The 21,692-nt window shown below is 37.8% G+C and overlaps 1 protein-coding gene across 1 annotated transcript in view; it reads left to right on the top strand.

Annotated features, from left to right (window-relative positions):
* CCDC175 (coiled-coil domain containing 175) overlaps nucleotides 1-21,692 on the top strand; it is an 82,507-nt gene that overhangs the window by 25,395 nt on the left and 35,420 nt on the right. Inside the window, exons 7-9 of the mRNA XM_089907775.1 lie at nucleotides 8,939-9,048; nucleotides 12,801-12,882; nucleotides 20,877-21,013. Coding sequence (XP_089763901.1) covers nucleotides 8,939-9,048; nucleotides 12,801-12,882; nucleotides 20,877-21,013 — 329 coding nt within the window. The remainder of the gene's footprint in view (nucleotides 1-8,938; nucleotides 9,049-12,800; nucleotides 12,883-20,876; nucleotides 21,014-21,692) is intronic.

Raw genomic sequence — 21,692 nt, 5'->3', positions numbered from 1 at the left:
CCCTCCCCCTATCCTCAAGTCCATTCTCTAGTAAGTCTGTGTCTTTATTCCTGTTTCACCCCTAGGTTTTTCATGACATTTTTTTTTCTTAAATTCCATATATATATGCGTTAGCATACGGTATTTGTCTCTCTCTTTCTGACTTACTTCACTCTGTATGACAGACTCTAGGTCTATCCACCTCATTACAAATAGCTCAATTTCGTTTCTTTTTATGGCTGAGTAATATTCCATTGTATATATGTGCCACATCTTCTTTATCCATTCCTCCGATGATGGACACTTAGGTTGTTTCCATCTCCGGGCTATTGTAAATAGAGCTGCAATGAACATTTTGGTACATGACTCTTTTTGAATTATGGTTTTCTCAGGGTATATGCCCAGTAGTGGGATTGCTGGGACACATGGTAGTTCTATTTGTAGTTTTTTAAGGAACCTCCATACTGTTCTCCACAGTGGCTGTATCAATTTACATTCCCACCAACAGTGTAAGAGGATTCCCTTTTCTCCACATCCTCTCCAGTATTTATTGTTTCTAGATTTTTTGATGATGGCCATTCTGACTGGTGTGAGATGATATCATAATGTAGTTTTGATTTGCATTTCTCTAATGATTAATGAAGTTGAGCATCCTTTCATGTGTTTGTTGGCAGTCTGTATATCTTCTTTGGAGAAATGTCTATTTAGGTCTTCTGCCCATTTTTGGATTGGGTTGTTTTTTTGTTATTAAGCTGCATGAGCTGCTTATAAATTTTGGAGATTAATCCTTTGTCAGTTGCTTCATTTGCAAATATTTTCTCCCATTCTGAGGGTTGTCTTTTGGTCTTGTTTATGGTTTCCTTTGCTGCACAAAAGCTTTTAAGTTTCATTAGGTCCCATTTGTTTATGTTTGTTTTTATTTCCATTTCTTGAGGAGGTGGGTCAAAAAGGACCTTGCTGTGATTTATGTCATAGAGTGTCCTGCCTATGATTTCCTCTAAGAGTTTGATAGTTTCTGGCCTTACATTTAGGTCTTTAATCCATTTTGAGCTTATTTTTGTGTATGGTGTTAGGGAGTGATCTAATCTCATACTTTTACATGTACCTGTCCAGTTTTCCCAGCACCACTTATTGAAGAGGCTGTCCTTTCTCCACTGTACATTCCTGCCTCCTTTATCAAAGATAAGGTGACCATATGTGCGTGGGTTTATCTCTGGGCTTTCTATCCTGTTCCATTGATCTATCTTTCTGTTTTTGTGACAGTACCATACTGTCTTCATTACTGTAGCTTTGTAGTATAGTCTGAAGTTAGGAAGCCTGATTCCTCCAGCTCCTTTTTTCGTTCTCAAGACTGCTTTGGCTATTCAGGTCTTTTGTGTTTCCATACAAATTGTGAAATTTTTTGTTCTAGTTCTGTGAAAAATGCCAGTGGTAGTTTGATAGGGATTGCATTGAATCTGTAGATTGCTTTAGATAGTAGAGTCATTTTCACAGTGTTGATTCTCCCAATCCAAGAACATGGTATATTTCTCCATCTATTTGTATCATCTTTAATTTCTTTCATCAGTGTCTTATAATTTTCTGCATACAGGTCTTTTGTCTCCTTAGGTAGGTTTATTCCTAGATATTTTATTCTTTTTGTTGCAATGGTAAATGGGAGTGTTTTCTTGATTTCACTTTCAGAGTTTTCATCATTAGTATATAGGAATGCCAGAGATTTCGGTGCATTAATTTTGTATCCTGCTACTTTACCAAATTCATTGATTAGCTCTAGTAGTTTTCTGGTAGCATCTTTAGGATTCTCTATGTATAGTATCATGTCATCCGCAAAGAGTGCCATCTTTACTTCTTCTTTTCCGATTTGGATTCCTTTTATTTCCTTTTCTTCTCTGATTGCTGTGGCTAAAACTTCCAAAACTATGTTGAATAATAGTGGTGAGAGTGGGCAACCTTGTCTTGTTCCTGATCTTAGTGGAAATGGTTTCAGTTTTTCACCATTGAGGATGATGTTTGCTGTGGGTTTGTCATATATGGCCTTTATTATGTTGAGGAAAGTTCCCTCTATGCCTACTTTCTGCAGGGTTTTTATCATAAATGGGTGTTGAATTTTGTCAGAAGCTTTCTCTGCATCTATTGAGATGATCATATGGTTTTTCTCCTTCAGTTTGTTAATATGGTGTATCACGTTGATTGATTTACGTATATTGAAGAATCCTTCCATTCCTGGAGTAAACCCCACTTGATCATGGTGTATGATCCTTTTAATGTGCTGTTGGATTCTGTTTGCTAGTATTTTGTTGAGGATTTTTGCATCTATGTTCATCAGTGATATTGGCCTGTAGTTTTCTTTCTTTGTGACATCCTTGTCTGGTTTTGGTATCAGGGTGATGGTGGCCTCGCAGAATGAGTTGGGGAGTGTTCCTCCCTCTGCTATATTTTGGAAGAGTTTGAGAAGGATAGGTGATAGCTCTTCTCTAAATGTTTGATAGAATTCACCTGTGAAGCCATCTGGTCCTGGGCTTTTGCTTGTTGGAAGATTTTTAATCACAGTTTCAATTTCAGTGCTTGTGATTGGTCTGTTCATATTTTCTATTTCTTCCTGATTCAGTCTTGGCAGGTTGTGTCTTTCTAAGAATTTGTCCATTTCTTCCAGGTTGTCCATTTTATTGGCATAGAGTTGCTTGTAGTAATCTCTCATGATCTTTTGTATTTCTGCAGTGTCAGTTGTTACTTCTCCTTTTTCATTTCTAATTCTATTGATTTCAGTCTTCTCCCTTTTTTTCTTGTTGAGTCTGGCTAATCGTTTATCAATTTTGTTTATCCTTTCAAAGAACCAGCTTTTAGTTTTATTGATCTTTGCTATCGTTTTCTTCATTTCTCTTTCATTTATTTCTGATCTGATTTTTATGATTTCTTTCCTTCTGCTAACTTTGGGGTTTTTTTGTTCTTCTTTCTCTAATTGCTTTAGGTGCAAGGTTAGGTTGTTTATTCGAGATGTTTCCTGTTTCTTAAGGTAGGATTGTATTGCTATAAACTTCCCTCTTAGAACTGCTTTTGCTGCATCCTATAGATTTTGAGTTGGCGTGTCTCCATTGTCGTTTGTCTCTAGGTATTTTTTGATTTCCTCTTTGATTTCTTCAGTGATCACTTCATTATTAAGTAGTGTATTGTTTAGCCTCCATGTGTTTGTATGTTTTACAGATATTTTCCTGTAATTGACATCTAGTTTCATAGCATTGTGGTCGGAAAAGATACTTGATACAATTTCAATTTTCTTAAGTTTACCAAGGCTTGATTTGTGACCCAAGATATGATCTATCCTGGAGAATGTTCCATGAGCACTTGAGAAAAATGTGTATTCTGTTGTTTTTGGATGGAATGTCTTATAAATATCAATTAAGTCCATCTTGTTTAATGTATCATTTAAAGCTTGTGTTTCCTTATTTACTTTCATCTTGGATGATCTGTCCATTGGTGAAAGTGGGGTGTTAAAGTCCCCTACTATGAATGTGTTACTGTCGATTTCCCCTTTTATGGCTGTTAGTAATTGCCTTATGTATTCAGGTGCTCCTATGTTGGGTGCATAAATATTTACAATTGTTATATCTTCTTCTTGGATCGATCCCTTGATCATTATGTAGTGTCCTTCTTTGTTTCTTCTAATAGTCTTTATTTTAAAGTCTATTTTGTCTGATATGAGAATTGCTACTCCAACTTTCTTTTGATTTCCATTTGCATGAAATACCTTTTTCCATCCCCTTACTTTCAGTCTGCATGTGTCTCTAGGTCTGAAGTTGGTCTCTTGTAGACAGCAAATATATGTGTCTTGTTTTTGTATCCATTCAGCCAATTCAGTCTTTTGGTGGGAGAATTTAGTCCATTTACATTTAAGGTAATTATTGATATATATGTTCCCATTCCCATTTTCTTAATTGTTTTGGATTTATTATTGTAGGTCTTTTCCTTCTCTTGTGTTTCTTGCCTACAGAAGTTCCTTTAGCAGTTGTTGTAGAGCTGGTTTGGTGGTGCTGAACTCTCTCAGCTTTTGTTTTTCTGTAAAGGTTTTAATTTCTCCATCAAATCTGAATGAGATCCTTGCTGGGTAGAGTAATCTTGGTTGCAGGTTTTTCTCCTTCATCACTTTCAATATGTCCTGCCACTCCCTTCTGGCTTGCAGAGTTTCTGCTGAAAGATCAGCTGTTAACCTTATGGGGATTCCCTTGTGTGTTATTTGTTGTTCTTCCCTTGCTGCTTTTAATATGCTTTCTTTGTATTTAATTTTTGACAGTTTGATTAATATGTGTCTTGGCGTATTTCTCCTTGGATTTATCCTGTATGGGACTCTCTGTGCTTCCTGGACTTGATTAACTATTTCCTTTCCCATATTAGGGAAGTTTTCAACTATAATCTCTTCAAATATTTTCTCAGTCCCTTTCTTTTTCTCTTCTTCTTCTGGAACCCCTATAATTCGCATGTTGGTGCGTTTAATGTTGTCCCAGAGGTCTCTGAGACTGTCCTCAGTTCTTTTCATTCTTTTTTCTTTATTCTGCTCTGCAGTAGTTATTTCCCCTATTTTATCTTCCAGGTCACTTATCCGTTCTTCTGCCTCAGTTATTCTGCTATTGATCCCATCGAGAGTATTTTTCATTTCATTTATTGTGTTCATCATTGTTTGTTTCATCTTTAGTTCTTCTAGGTCCTTGTTAAATGTTTCTTGCATTTTGTCTATTCTATTTCCAAGATTTTGGATCATCTTTCCTATCATTATTCTGAATTCTTTTTCAGGTAGACTGCCTGTTTCCTCTTCATTTGTTAGGTCTGGTGGGTTTTTGTCTTGCTCCTTCATCTGCTGTGTGTTTTTCTGTCTTTTCATTTTGCTTATCTTACTGTGCTTGGGGTCTCCTTTTTGCAGGCTGAAGGTTTGTAGTTCCTGTTGTTTTTAGTGTCTGTCCACAGTGGCTAAGGTTGGTTCAGTGGGTTGTGTAGGCTTCCTGGTGGAGGGTACTAGTGCCTGTGTTCTGGTGGATGAGGCTGGATCTTGTCTTTCTGGTGGGCAGGTCCACGTCTCGTGGTGTGTTTTGGGGTGTCTGTAGACTTATTATGATTTTGGGCAGCCTCCCTGCTAATGGGTGGGGTTGTGTTCCTGTCTTGCTAGTTGTTTGGCATAGGATGTCCAGCACTGTAGCTTGCTGGTCGTTGAGTGAAGCTGGGTGCTGGCATTGAGATGGAGATCTCTGGGAGATTTTCGCCATTTGCTATTATGTGCAGCTGGGAGGCCTCTTGTGGACCAGTGTCCTGAAGTTGGCTCTCCCACCTCAGAGGCACAGCACTAACTCCTGGCTGCAGCACCAAGAGCCTTTCATCCACACGGCTCCTTAATTTGGGATGATTCATTGTCTATTCATGTATTCCACAGATGCAGGGTACATCAAGTTGATTGTGGAGCTTTAATCCGCTGCTTCTGAGGCTGCTGGGGGAGATTTCCCTTTCTCTTCTTTGTTCTCACAGCTCCCAGGGGCTCAGCTTTGGATTTGGCCCCACCTGTGCATGTAGGTCGCCGGAGGGCGTCTGTTCTTTGCTCAGACAGGACGGGATTAAAGGAGCCGCTGATTCGGAGGCTCTGGCTCACTCAGGCCGGGAGGAGGGGGGGTAGGGAGGGTCACGGATTGCAGGGCGAGCCTGCGGTGGCAGAGGCCAGAGTGACGTTGCACCAGCCTGAGGCGCGCCGTGCATTCTTCCGGGGGAGTTGTCCCGGGATCCCGGGACCCTGGCAGTGGCGGGCTGCACAGGCTCCGCGGAAGGGGGGTGTGGATAGTGACCTGTGTTCGCACACAGGCTTCTTGGTGGCGGCAGCAGCGGCCTTAGCGTCTCATGTCTGTCTCTGGGGTTCACACTTTTAGCCGCGGCTCCCGCCCGTCTCTGGAGCTCCTTTAAGCAGTGCTCTTAAATCCCCTCTCCTCGCGCACCAGGAAATAAAGAGGGAAGAAAAAGTCTCTTGCCTCTTCGGCAGGTCCAGACTTTTCCCCGGACTCCCTCCCGGCTAGCCGCGGTGCACTAACACCCTGCAGGCTGTGTTCACGCCGCCTACCCCAGTCCTCTCCCTGCGTTCCGAATGAAGCCCGAGCCTCAGCTCCCAGCCCCGCCCGCCCCGGCGGGTGAGCAGACAAGCCTCTCGGCTGGTGAGTGGTGGTCGGCACCGATCCTCTGTGCTGGAATCTCACCGCTTTGCCCTCCGCACCCCTGTCGCTGTGCACTCCTCCGCGGCCCCGAAGCTCCCCCCTTCTGCCACCCGCAGTCTCCGCCCGCGAAGGGGCTTCCTAGTGTGTGGACACTTTTCCTCCTTCACAGCTCCCTCCCACTGGTGCAGGACCCGTCCCTATCCTTTTGTCTCTGTTTATTTTTTTCTTTTGCCCTACCCAGGTACGTGGGGGGTTTCTTGCCTTTGGGGAGGTCTGAGGTCTTCTGCCAGCGTTCAGTAGGTGTGCTGTAGGAGTTGTTCCACGTGTAGATGTGTGTACTTCTATTTTTAAAAATTAACAACATCGATTGAAAGCCAGTATTGTGATAAATATTTTGTGAGGATTACCCTCATTTTAAAGATAAGAAAACTGAAGCTTATGCAGTGACTATAATTGAAGAGGTTAATGTTAATACTACTTCTATGTTAATTAAAACAGAAACACCTGTTAATCTATCACAGTTGAATTAATGAGTCTAGCGTATTTCTTCTATTTGTGTTGAGAATTACATGTAAAACTATATGGGGCAACAGTAATACTAAAACATCGCATTGCTTATCAGTCTTCAGTTAATTCCATTATATCAATACTATTTATAGTGTGATTTTGACCATTATAGTTACAATATATCTATTATGACATCCAATTACAAAACATTAGTAAAATCAAAAACTTCCCCCAGATATGTGCGTTTAAAAAGGTGATTATCTCTTTCTTCATATATCAACATAGTAAGGAAGCATGAGTCAGGCTAGGCTCAAAGGAGAACATAGGGATTGTATAAAACAGATCTTATCGGCACGCCTAAGCTCATATCCCCAGTTGGGGCCTCATAAATTATGCCAAGCACACCACCTGGTTTGGAAAAATGAAGTATATGTTCCTTAACCTGTTCTTCAAAGATCTCTAAAGACAAATAAGTCAAGGCTTGAGGTGGCAGGGGTAAACTCAGCTCCAGTGACATTCTCTACCTCCCCCCAATCCAGCGCCCCACCCCACCTTACCAGTGGAGAATTGTGTTTAAAGCACAAACTTCAGTATCACAGAGACCTGGGTTCAAGTCTTGGCTTTACCAACCCGAAGTTTCCTCACCTATAATATGGTGGTAATAATATTGCCTATTTCAAAGGGCTTTTGTGGAGATAGAATGAGGTCATGCCTATAAGGCTTTTAGCTGAGTGTTTTGTATTTGGTAAAGTTTGTTGTTGTTATTGCCTGAGATTAGAAAACAACATTTTGGCTATGGACTTGAGACTACAGGGAATTTCAGGTTCATCTTCATGTGGTGCTTTTAGTTTAGAAAACTCTGCAGTCAGGTCAAACTGGTGTGATGCTGGCAGAAAAGAATAATGATGTGTGATTCTCAAGGTGCCCTACATGTCCAGGGCGGGGAGGATCAAGGGCTAGAGGTTATGGATGTCAGGCAGGATGGGCCTTCAGTGTATAGTCACTAATCCTGATTATTGGTCAGAGTTCTTTGGACATTCTGCTAATTTTTGATGGCATATCTAGGATTTCAGACTCCTGTTAACTCTGGAACTACTTATAGCCCACAAGTTCAGTCATATGAGTGCTTTAGAGGAAAAAAAAATAGTTTGGGGAGCTTTCACCCACCTGTCTCACCTGGCATGACTGAAAGCACCTCTATACCCCCAACAGGTGTTTTTCTGACCCCACACTGATGTGCAGGGTTAGGTGGCTCTAAATAATCTGTCCATGGTAGCTCTATGCCAGAGAGCAAAGGAATTTGTTTGATCAGCTTTTCTCTCAGCTCCACTTTCCCTCACAAGCTGAAATGCAGACCCAAGCTCTGATAAGTTTGCTTTCCCTTTTCTTTATTCCAAAACTGTGTTGTAAAAATATGTTCACTATGAATTTTCTCCATCCGTATTTCCTTTTTAATCATGCTAACATTTTTTCATAGTACCCAATTTTTGCATTTCCAAATTACTGATTAAATATTAAGAAAAAAATCTTTGCAACATGGACATAGCTATCAACTAAGGCGAAAGACCCAATTTGTTTTGACTTTTCTTTTTATAATACTCATTCTAGTATCCTGGAATAACATTTTGAAAATAATTATGAAAATGTATATTTAATTTTTTAAAATGGTAGTCAAGATGAATTCATGTCTTGAAAACTGTTTTTATAGTTTTCACATTGCTATAATTGGTTTCTCTCCCTCCCAAATTTTGTTTTCTTTTCTGATGAATTCAGGATTATTTCTGTCTCAGTTTGTTTTATAAAGAAACAAGCAGTATAATGATTGCTTTATATATATATTTTTTTAATTAATTAATTTATTTATTTACTTTTGGCTGCGTTGGGTCCTCGTTTCTGTGCGAGGGCTTTCTCCAGTTGCGGTGAGCGGGGGCCACTCTTCATCGTGGTGTGCGGGCCTCTGACTATCGCGGCCTCTTGTTGCGGAACACAGGCTCCAGACGCGCAGGCTCAGTAGTTGTGGCTCACGGGCCCAGCCGCTCCGTGGCACGTGGGATCTTCCCAGACCAGGGCTCGAACCCGTGTCCCTTGCATCGGCAGGCAGATTCTCAACCACTGCACCACCAGTGAAGCCCCTGATTGCTTTTTATTTTAACTAAAGGACACCCCCAGTGTAGAAGTTGAATGGATGATACATGAATATTTAGTGAATTGGACTTCTGTCATGAACCATTTGATAATGATTGAATGCCCCAATTTTACTGAATTTTCAACAGGTTCTTAGTGATCACAATTTAGAGATATCACAACTACAAGAATCAATAAGACATTGGGAACAACAGGTTGAAGACGTGAAGAAATCCTGTAAGATCCTGGAGGATAAAATGTAAGTATAATACTTCATCTTTACAGAAGCACTTCTAGATGTTATGTTCCTTTCATTAAAAAAAAATTTATTTAATAGTAGATGAAAATTATTCTCTTATTTTACTAAAAGTTGTGTGATTGTCAGCTTTATAGAATCACCTCTTCATTTTGAAATTAAACAGTCTTTCAGATGATCAAGAGAAAAAAATTGAGGATGATGTGGTTAGTTTAGGAAAAGGGAGGGAATTTGGGGTGTGTACTATCCTTATTTCAGTTCCTTACTCCCTACAAATACGCGCCTGGAGGAAGGCACTGCCATAGGGCTACAACTCACCTAACCATGCTGCTACAGTTGTTGTTCTTAGTCAAGGGGGACTTGCAGCACTTATTGAGAAAATACAGGGAAGCCTCAAGGCAAAAACTTTTACCATGGAACTGAAACCAGAAACATAAGGAAATATTCCATCTGTCTCAAGGCCTAGTGTTTGCTTCCTTCTGCGATTCTCTCTTTATCTACATGCTGTGTTCTCTTCCTGGTGAGTCCGTGGCTAAGCATGGCCATTCCAAACCCTCTGAGTTTACCTGTCACAGATCCATCTATCTTTAGAGATTGACCAACAGATTCTCTCCCAGGAGAATTCCCAGATTTCCAATCAAAAGCTGTTTGGCTCAGCTCTGGATAGGAAGGTGGGGTCTTTTAATATAAACATGGCTTCTGGGCTTACCCCCAGGGTTTACTGACAGTTTAAAAGACAAATTATGGTCTGAGCAGATTCTGCAAAAGACAAGTAATTCCACATGTGGGATCCTGTTACAATATGGCTCATTTCTACATAGATTTGAATGTATTGGGATTAAAATTATGTCTTCTAAAATAACAACTGCACAGCACAATTCTACTCTATCATCAACAGTCCATAAAATATGCAATAATCCTTATACTCAGTACCAGATTTAAAATTGGAAAGCTCAAGTAATACAACAATTAAAAATTAGAATAAAAAATCTTTTTCTTTGAAAGTGATTCGATAATTTTAGTTGATATCTATTTCTTAAAAACTAGGCAAAGAATCATAGTGGAAAATATAGATTAGCTCTTATTTCTAGGAATTATGATTAAAAGCCTTGAAACACTGATAAAGTTTTATTTATAAGCAGACTTCATGTTAGCTAACTGGTTTTAAATGTATGTTCAAGATAAAAATGGGGATTCATTGATCTTTCATTTTGAATGGCTCATCTTTTTTTTTTTTCAGTCCCAGCCTTTCAAGGGTTTTCATGTGGAATCTCACTGAGGAAAAGTTCTTTTGATTAATTTGGTGATTGAGGATATAAGTTCCCCCCCCCTTTTATTAATAAAACTTTACTTTTTCTTCTTTATAACTTGGCAAATTAAAAGAAAATTCTCTGTATTTTTATTTTCTCACTTAGTTCCTTTTCTCTATCTTTGGAGGTAGGGAGAGGCAGCTCAGTTCTTGTTTGGTGGATTTGAAGAATCAAACAGTGTTGTTTTATAATATTCTATAAGATTCTTTCAGAATATATTATACAAGAAACTAAAATAATTTATATAACTCATCTTCCTATTAATCTATTAGTCTTAATTTCCCCCATCCCACCCACTATGAAATCGTTAACTTGCAAGCTCATTATCTATTTTGAGGTCAAAATATTGAGGGAAAGCAAAAATTACTCAACTCCAAGTTTAAATTCTATATGTGGACAGTTAAGGGTACCTCAAATTCTTCACAGATCCACAGGAGGCATTGCTAGTTTAATCCTTCTTCTTTGCTATTATTGATATCCAGCATGATGTATTTGCATAATAAAGGCAAATCAGTGCCTATCTTTCTAAATTGCTATGACTTTTTTCGTCATTCAGCTGGTTATCAACACGTGGGAAGTGGGGAATTGGAAGCTAAATATTGTATATAAATGACATCCAATTTGTGACCCAAAGTACATACTTGCCATTATAGTGCAAGAGGCTATAAAAATTATAGATGCTTTTTTAAAAGGACTGACATGGTTTCAAAATTGTCAAGGTTACCAAAGATTTTCATCCTGCCAAATTTTAGTAATCTGATCTATTCCTCAAAGTTTTTAAATTCTTTATAGAATTTGACACAGATGTTCACTTCCATCTTCTTGATATACTTTCTTCACTTGGCTTCCCAAACATCACATTCTCTTATTTCATTTACTACACTGCTTCTTCTCAGGACCCTTTACTTGTTCCAGTTCTTCTTTTTGTCTCTAAATTTTGGAGTTCTCAGCCCTTCACTCTTCTCTGTTCTCTACTTGTACTCTCCATATGTGGTTTCATTCAGTCTCATACTTTCTGTACCCCAGTGACTTCCATATCTATATATCCAGCCCTGACCTCTAACTGCATATAGTCTACAGCTTATTTGACCTTTCCACTTGGAGGATATCTCAAATATACATGTCCTAAACAGAATTCTTAATTTCCCATCTCCTTGAAATAGCTCTTTCTTTAGTCTTCCATATCACTATTTACCTAGTTACTCCAGCCAAAAAACTAGGAGTCATCCACCATTCCTGTTTTCCTTACTACCTAACCCTAACCCAGCTAACCAACTAACCTAACCCTAACCCAACTCTAACTCCAGCCAAATCCAAAGCATGTCCTGTTGCCTTCATCTTTAAAATATATCCTGAGTCCAGCTGTTTCTCACCAGCTTCACCACTACAACCTTAATCTGAGCCACCATTATCTCTTCTGGACCACTGCCATAGACTTCTACATAGTCTATCTTCCTATACTATTGTCTTTCTCTACTAAGTAGCCAGAGTCATTTTTACAAGATGTGAATCAGTTCATGTCACTCCTTTCCTTAAAAAATCCTCCCCTGGGGCTTCCCTGGTGGCGCAGTGGTTGTGAGTCCGCCTGCCGATGCAGGGGACACGGGTTCGTGCCCCGGTATGGGAAGATCCCACATGCCGTGGAGCAGCTGGGCCCGTGAGCCATGGCCGCTGAGCCTGCGCGTCCGGAGCCTGTGCTCCACAACGGGAGAGGCCACAACAGTGAGAGGCCTGCGTACCGCAAAAAAAAAAAAAGAAAAAAAAAAAAAAAAAAAAAATCCTCCCCTGGTTCCCTTCAAAATAAAATCTGAACTTCTACCTTGTCCTCAAGACCCTATATGATCTGGGCTGTGTCTAACTCTCCAGCCTTCTCACACTCCTGTCTTCATCAAATATTCAATACACCAAGCTTGTTCCTATCTCAGGATATTATCACCTGCTGTTCCTTCTATATGAAAAGCTGTTCCTTAAGATTTTCAAATATCTGGCTCCTTCTCATCCTTCAGGTCTTTCACAAGTTATCCCAAGAGGTGTTCCCTAATCACCTGTCTACAGTACCATCCTCACTCTCAGGATTTCTCTATCCTTTACCCTACTTTGTGATCTTTGGAGCATTTAACACTATCTGAAATATATGTATATTTTTTGATAACTTTCTTATATTCTGTCTACTCCACTAGAGTGTAATTTCCATGAGGGTAGAGACTTTGTGCTGTATCTCCCAGAGTGTAGGTGTTCAAAAATTGCTTCTTACATTAATATATAAATAACTGAAATATTAATCCATCAATCCAAAAGAGTAAAAATTTTGTTTATTTTAATGAATTGTAAATAAATATATTGTATAGGGAGATGGAGACTGGAAGTTTCTGATGTCATAAGTAAATGTGGCTTTGCTGGAAAACATGTCCTAATAGGAATTTATTTGGCTTCCTTTGCTCATAGGCTTTTCTTTAGGAATAACAAGGAAAAACTGGATGATGCATCTAATTTTGAAAAAAATGAATTATTGCTGAAGATAAAACAGGTAGGAAGACAGAAATGATGGCTTTAAGATTATAATTAATTTTTAGTTAACATTTTAAGTATATGTGAAAAATGTGAAATTTTCCAAAAGTAGCATTTTCATTAACTAATAATAATCATTATCATTCACAGTAATTGATTTAAAGATTTGATCAGAAAACTGGAAGAGGATAGTGAAAATCACCTAACCTGAGCAGAAAAAAGAATTTTTAAAAAATGAGGATAGTTTAAGAGACCTCTGGGACAACATCAGTGTATTAATATTCACATTATAGGGGTCCCAGAAAGAAGAGAGAGAGAAAGGGGCAGAGAACATAATTGAAGAAATAGTAGCTGAAAACTTCCCTAACCTGAGAAAGAAAACAGATATCTAAGTCCAAGAAGCATAGAGATTCCCAAACAAGATGAACCCAAAGAGGACCACACCAAGACACATTGTAATTAAAATGGAAAAAATTAAAGGTAAAGAATCTTAAAAGCAGCAAAGGAAAGGTGACTGGCTGTGTACAAGGGAACTCCAATAAAATTATCAGCCGACTTTTTAGCAGAAACTTCTTAGGTCAGAAAAAAGTGGCATGATATATTTAAAGTGATGAAAAGAAAAAAACCTACAACTAATACTCTACCTGGCAAGGCTATCATTCAGATTTCAATGAGAGATAAAGAGTTTTACAGACAAGCAAAAGCTAAAAGAGTTCAGTAGTACTAAACCTACTTTACAAGAAACATAAAAGGGACTTCTCTAAATGGAAAAGAAAAGACCACAACTAGAAATATGAAAATTATGAAAGGAAAAATCTCATTGGTAAAGGCAAACATAGAGTAAAGGTCAACCACTTATAAAAGCTAGTGGGAATGTCAAAAGACAAAAGTAGTAAAATCATCTATATCCACAATAAGTAGTTAAGGGATACAAAAAACAAAAAGATGGACAATGTGATATCAAAAACATTAAATGTGGTGGGGGCGCATAAAAATGCAGGGTTGTTAGAATGTGTTCAAACTTAAGATCATCAACTTAATCACATATATATAAAAGTTGTTATATATATACTTCATGGTAACTCCAGACCAAAAATTTATAATAGATGCACACAAATAAGAGAGAAATGAATCCAAACATAACAGTAAAGATAGTAATCAAATCACAAAGGAAGAGAACAAAAGAAGAAGAAATGAACAAAAAAGAACTACCAAAACAACCGGAAAACAGCCAACAAAATGTTAATAAGTACATATCTATTAATAATTGCTTTAAATGTAAATGGACTAAATACTCCAATCAAAAGACATAGAGTGGCTGACAGATTTAAAAAAGAAAAACTCTCTATATTTGCTGTCTATAAGGGACTAGCTTCAGATCTAAGACACACACAGACTGAAAGGGCATGAAACAGGTGTTCAGTGCAAATGGAAACAAAAAGAAAGTGGGGATAGCAATGCTTATGTCAGACAAATAGACTTTAGAGCAAAGACTGTAACGAGAGACAAAGAAGGATATTATAGACTGAGAAATGGATCAATCCAACAAGAAATAACAATTGTAAACATATATGCACCCAACATAGAAGCACCTAAATACATAAAGCAAATATTAACAAATATAAAGGGTGAAATTGACGGTAACATAATAATAGTAGGGGATTTTAACACCTCACTTACATCAATGGACAGATCATCCAGACAGACTATCAATAAGGAAACAATGGCTTTAAGTGACACATTAGACCAATGGAATCAACAGATATATATAGAGAGAGCATTCCTTCCAAAAGCAGCAGAATACACATTATTTTCAAGTGCACATGGAACATTCTCTAAGGTAGATCATATGCTAGGACACAAACAAGAGTCTACAAGTTTAAGAAATTGAAATCATATCAAGCATCTTTTCTGACCACAGTGTATAAGACTAGAAATCAACTACCAAAACCAAACCAAAACAAAACCCTGCAAAAAACACAAACACATGGAAGCTAAACAATATGCTACTAAACAACCAATGGGTCACTGAAGAAATCAGAGAGGAAATTTAAAAATACCTGGAGACAAATGAAAATGGAAACACAATGATTCAAAATATATGGGACACAGCAAAAACAGTTCTAAGAGGGAAGTTTATAGTGATACAGGCCTACTTCAGAAAGAAGGAAGATCTCAAACAAACAACCTAACCTTACATCTAAAGGAACTAGAAAAATAAGAACAAACAAAACAAAGTAAGAGGAAAAAAATAATAAGGACCAGAGGAGAAATAAATGAAATAGACATTTAAAAATAAAACAATAGAAAAGATCAATGAAACTAAGAGATTGTTCTTTGAAAAGATAAGCAAAATTGATAAACTTTTATTTAGACTAATCAAGAAGAAAAGAGAGAGGGTCCAAATCAATAAAATCACAAGTGAAGTTCCAACCTACACCACAGGAATACAAAGGATCATAAGAGATTACTACAAACAATAATATGTCAATAAAATGGAAAACCTAGAAGAAGTGAATAAATTCCTAGAAATGTACAATTTCCCAAGACTGAATCAGGAAGAAATATAAAATATGAACAGACCAATTACCAGTAATGAAAATGAATCAGAAAAAAAAAAAAACTTTCAATGAAGAAAGTCCAGGATTGGACAGGTTCACAGGTAAATTCTACCAAACATTTAAAGAAGAGTTAATGCCTATCCTTCTTAAACTCTTCCCCCGAAATTTAAGAACCCGTTTTATGAGTCTAGCATCACCCTGATACCAAAACCGGACAAAGACACCACAAAAAAGAGAATATTACAGGCCAAAATTACTGATGAGCATAGTTGCAAAAATCCTCAACAAATATTAACACACTGGGCCTTCCCTGGTGGCACAGTGGTTGAGAGTCTGCCTGCCGATGCAGGGGCCAGGGGTTCATGCCCTGGTCCTGGAGGATCCAACATGCCGCGGAGCGGCTGGGTCCATGCGCCATGGCCACTGAGCCTGCGCATCCGGAGCCTGTGCTTTGTAACGGGAGAGGCCACCACAGTGAGAGGCCCACATACCGCAAAAAAAAAAATATATATATTAGCACACTGAATTCAATAATACATTAACAGGATCATACACTATGCTCAAGCAAGATTTATCCCAGGGATGTAAGGATAGTTCAGTATCTGCAAATCTATCAATGTGATATACCACTTTAATAAATTGAAAATAAAAATCATATGATTGGGACTTCCCGGGTGGTGCAGTGGTTAAGAATCCGCCTGCCAATGCAGGGGACATGGGTTCAAGGCCTGGTCTGGGAAAATCCCACATGCCACAGAGCAACTAAGCCAATGTGCCACAACTACTGAGCCTGTGCTCTAGAGCCCGCGAGCCACAACTACTGAGGCCATGTGCCACAACTACTGAAGCCTGAGTGCCTAGAGCCTGTGCTCCACAACAAGAGAAGCCAGTGCAATGAGAAGCCTGTGCACTGCAATGAAGAGTAGCGCCCGCTCGCCACAACTAGAGAAAGCCCACACACAGCAACAAAGACCCAGTGCAGCCAAAAATAAATAAATAAACAATAAATAAATAAATAATTTTTAAAATCATATGATTATTTTGATAGATCAGAAAAAGCTTTTGACAAAATTCAGCACCCATTTATTAAAAAAAACTCAAAGTGGGTGTAGAGGGAACATACCTCAACATAATAGAGGCCATATACAACAAGCTTATAGCTAAAATCATACTCAAAGGTCAAAAGTTGAAAGTGTTTCTTCTACAATCAAGAACAGGATAAAGCTGCCCACTGTCACCCCTTTTATTCAACATAGTATTAGAAATCCTAGGCACAGTCTTTTTCAGACAAGAAAAATAATCCAAGTGGAAAAGGAAGAAGTAAAACTGTCAATGTTTACAGATGACATGATACTATACATAGAAAATCCCAAAGCCACCACCAAAACAAAAAACCACTAGAGCTCATCAGTGAATTCAGTAAAGTTGCAGCATACAAAATTAATATACAGAAATCTGTTGCATTTCTATACACTAATGACAAACTATCAGAAAGAGGAATTAAGGAAACAATTCCATTTATAATTGATTCAAAAGAATAAAATATCTAAGAATAAATCTAACTAAGGAGGTAAAAGACCTGTACTTGGAAAACTATAAGACAGTAATGAAAAAATTGAATATGACACAAATGGAAAGATACATATTTTACCATTGGGAGAATTAAAATTGTTAAAATAACCATATTCCCCAAGACAATCTACAGATTCAATCCAATCCCTATTAAAATTCCAGTGATATTTTTCACAAAATTGGAACAAATAATTCTAAAATTTTTACCAAAACACAAAATACCCTGAATAGCCAAAACAATCTTGAGGAAGAAGAACAAAGCTGGAGGTATTACAGTTTCTGATTTCAAACTATACTACAAAGCTACAGTAATGAAAATGGAATGGTACTGGCACAGAAACAGACACATAGATCATGGAACAGACTAGAGAGCACAGAACTAAACCTGCATATATAGTTTATTAATCTATGACAAAGAAGGCAAGAATATACAATGGGGAAAAGATAGCCTTTCTAATAAATAATGTTGGGAAAACTGGATAGCTACATGCAAAAGAATCAAATTGGACTACTTCCTCACATCATATACAAAAATCAACTCAAAATGGGTTAAAGACTTAGATATAAAACCTGAAATCATAAAACTCATAGAAGAAAACATAGGCAGTACACTCTTTGACAACAGTCTTAGTGATTTTTATTGGGTATGTCTCCTCAGGCAATAGAAACAAAAGCAAAAATAAACAAATGGGACTACATCAAACTAAAAGGCTTTTGCACAGTAAAGAAAACTATTAACAAAACGAAAAGACAGCCTACTGAATGGGAGAAAATATTGGCAAACAATATATCTGACATGGGGTTAATATTCAAAATATGCAAAGAACTCATACAACTCAACATCTAAAAAACAACCTGATTAAACAATGGGCAGAGGATCTGAATACACATATTTCCAAAGACATACAGGTGGCAAACAAGCACATGAAAAGATTCTCAACATCACCAATCATCAAGGAAATGCAAATCAAAACCACAATGAGATATCACCTCACACCTGTCAGAATGGCTATCGTCAAAAAGACCACAAATAAGTGTTGGATGAAAACTGAACTCTTCCTGACATCCAATCTTAATTCTCATGAGTTATAGGAGGCAAGTTCAACAATGACACAAAATTCTATTCTAACTTTAACTTTTATTATGAAATATTACCCATATACAGAACAGAATATTTACTGTAAGTGTACAGTCTTCATGTACATATCTATCTTTTGATAAATGTAGTTTATTAATTTTAATGAAGTATAGTTTATCAATCTTTTCCTTTTTGGCTTATGCTTTTCATGTCCTATGTCTTGAGGATATTCTCCTACGTGATCTTGTAGAAGCTTTAGTGTTTGCTTTTTCACGTTAAGTACTGCAAGCCGTCTGGAATGTGTGTGTGTGTGTGTGTGTGTGTGTGTGTGTGTGTGTTCTGTGAAATGGTAGTCCAGATTCATACTTTCACATAAGATTGTCCAATTAACTAGCACTGTTAAATGAAAAGATAGTACTTTCCTCCACTATATTTCAGTGGCACTTTTGTCATAAATCAACTGTGGATCATAAATATATTATAAATGTATGTGTGAATCTGTAGCATCTATTTTATTCATTTGGACTTCATCTCTTCTCACATTAAAACCATGCACTCTTAATTAGTAGCTTTAAAATAAGCCTTTATAGTTAGTAGTAAAAATCCTTTAACTTTGTTCTTCTACAAGATTGCTTCCATTATTCTTGGGCCTTTGAATTTCAGCCTGTCAAGTCCTGCCCAAAAGCCTGTTTGGATTTTGATTGGGGTTGAATTAAATCTATAGATTAATTTGGGGAGGATTTTATGTTTTAACAATATTGAAGTTTCCAATCCATGAACACAGCATGTCTTTCATTTATCTTAGGTCTTTTTTGTTCCCTTTGACCTAGTTATTCAATTTCACTATGATATGTCCAAGTTTTTATTTATCCTGCTTGGGATTTATTGGGCATCTTAAATCTGTGAGTTGCTGTGTTTTGTAAGTTCTGCAAAATTCCTAGCCATTATCTGTTCACATATTTCTTTTGTCCCATGCTTTTTCCTGTTTTTCTGAGACTCCAGTTATATGAACACACTTATGTGTACTAATATCCTGTCTGTATCTTACTCGCTCTTCTCTATTTTCTACTTTTTGTCTACCCCTGCTGCATTCTGGGCAGAATGGTCTTATTTCAATTCTTAATTTTGGTTGTTGTATTTTTCAACTGGTAATTTTCAAATCTGCTTTGTTGCTCTTTATTTTTTCCAATTCCTTGCCATATTTTTCAAGCATGTCTAGTATTCTTTGATCATAATAAATACAGTATTTTTATATTTCAGTGTCTATTTCCAATACCTGGTATTTTTGTAGGACTGGTTCTGTCATCTATTGTTTCTGCCAATTTTTGTTCATGCTGTCTTGTTTCCTTCTGTTGGAAAACTGTACACTGGACATTGTACTTCAAAAAAGGTGTTTGTAGAAACAATTTGAGGTCTAGGATGACAGTGTATTTCTCAGGAAGAGATTTCATTCACTTCTGTCAGATACCTGGGACGTTAACAGTCCCAAACCTCCTTAATCCACCTTTAGGTTCCCTGGTGATCTAAGCCAGGCTGGACCATAGCTTGTTAGCTTCTAATTCACTCTTCTTCAGAGGGTGAAGCTCTCTGGAATCCCAGACTAATGTGGCAGGAGGTTTATAAGGCGTAACACCTGGATAAGCTCTAAGTGTTGACTTTTGTCCCCCTTGTCATGTAAGAGAACCAAATCTCAGATTCCAAGTGGCTTCTTCTATATCAGTAAATGTCCTCAGAGTAAAAGGAGTTTTCAGTGCTAGGTTTACCAGTCTGGATTCTTGCTTTCTTGTAGAATTAGGCTTACTAATTCCTCATTATCTTGTTAGTTCTGCAACACTTTTTTAAAAATAAATTTATTTGTTTTATTTATTTATTTTTGGCTACGTTGGGTCTTTGTTGCTATGCGCGGGCTTTCTCTAGTTCTGGCGAGTGAGGGCTACTCTTCATTGTGGTGCGCAGGCTTCTCATTGCAGTGGCTTCTCTTGTTGCGGAGCATGGGCTTTAGGCACACGGGCTTCAGTAGTTGTGGAAGGTGGGCTCAGTAGTTGTGGCTCGTGGGCTCTAGAGTGCAGGCTCAGTAGTTGTGGCGCAAGGGCTTGGTTGCTCTGCGGCGTGTGGGATCTTCCCGGACCAGGGCTCAAACTCATGTTCCCTGCATTGGCAGGCGGATTCTTAACCATTGCACCACCAGGGAAGCCCCTCTGCAACACTTTTAAGAACTCTTTTCATCCATCTATTTTAGTGATCCTTAGCCCACCATTCCTACCTAACCTAATTTTCTTACCTCATTTGAAGCAATTCAGTAGAGACATCCAAGCACAAAGTTCTCACCTCATTCAGAACACTAATGGGTACTATCTTTTGTCCTTGAATAGAAATATTTAACAAAAGTTAAGCATGATATCCAGTCAAAGAGGTTTTGAACAAGAGTTCCTATGGATGTTACATTTTCTTTTCCCTGGTGTAGTTTATCTTCTGGGAAAAGGACATACAGATCTTGTTGAATGATCCCAGTTTATTAATCCCAATTCTTATTTTAATATCAATTATTACTTTATGGTTTACTACTTTACTATGGTTTATTACTTTACTTTATGGCATCAGTGTTTACTATGTTTCTACACATTTGTCATAATTTATAGAAGAGGCCCCAAAATGTACAGTTACATATTTGATATAGAATTAGATCACTCAACATTTAAGGCATAGTCATTGTATGTTAAATAATATACCCAGTGTTCTAGAGAGTTGCCCACCAAAAGAGCCGTGAAACAAATCCTCTACTTCAATTCCTTTTTTTTCTAGATGGCTGAAAAGCTACACAAATGTCATTTCGAGAACAAAGATCTACGAGAGAAACTGCATACTGTTTCGAGACAATATAAGATTGTCCTAAATGAGGAGGATAAAGTTTTTATGCAGAAACAGAAAATTTATTCTGAGTATGTTTCTATCCATAATCCATACATGACTCAACATGCTTTAGTTATGAGTTACTTCTCCACTTAAGCTTATCCTAGTTTAAAATCTATTGATAACAATGAAGTGTTCTTTACCCAATTGTAAATACACTCCTAATGCGTCTCTATATATACTGAATAATGCTTTCCTCATATGGGTCAGATCAAATCCATAAACGCCAAATCTATTATTTTTACTTCTAAATCAGATTCTTGAAAGAATAATCATGCTTTTACCCCATGAGACTGCCTAGAGAAACTATGAGATCTACCTTCATCAGAAACTGGCTTTGCACCTACATTTCCTTTCTCAGAAAAAGGTTTTGTCATTGACACAATCCCCTAACCCAGAGACTGGGAAATTATTCACGGAAACCCCTATCTTTTACTAGGACTCCATTCAAGCACCAAGGCTTGTCAATTCCACCTCGCAAATATTCCTCAAAAATATCCTATCCTCCTCTCCAACTCCACTCTTTTCACCCCTTTTAGCTTCTTTGGTTTGGCTTGCCTCTCATAAGTTCTTCCCACTTTCTGTTTTACCACTCCTAACTTATCCACCTCCCTCTCACCACAATGATCCTTCTGGAACGTCCCTCTGAGGTCATTCCTTTTTATCAGTCACTGCATTGTTGTCAGCTGGGTACAAATCCCTTTGTCC

This window comes from Delphinapterus leucas, chromosome 2, assembly GCF_059928025.1.
Source record: "Delphinapterus leucas isolate spDelLeu-1000000601 "Yukka" chromosome 2, BTC_Dleu_Yukka2, whole genome shotgun sequence".
In the NCBI taxonomy this organism is placed as follows: domain Eukaryota; kingdom Metazoa; phylum Chordata; class Mammalia; order Artiodactyla; family Monodontidae; genus Delphinapterus; species Delphinapterus leucas.
The sequence above is the reverse complement of the archived record's forward strand: the minus strand, read 5'-3'. Positions and strand labels throughout refer to the sequence as shown.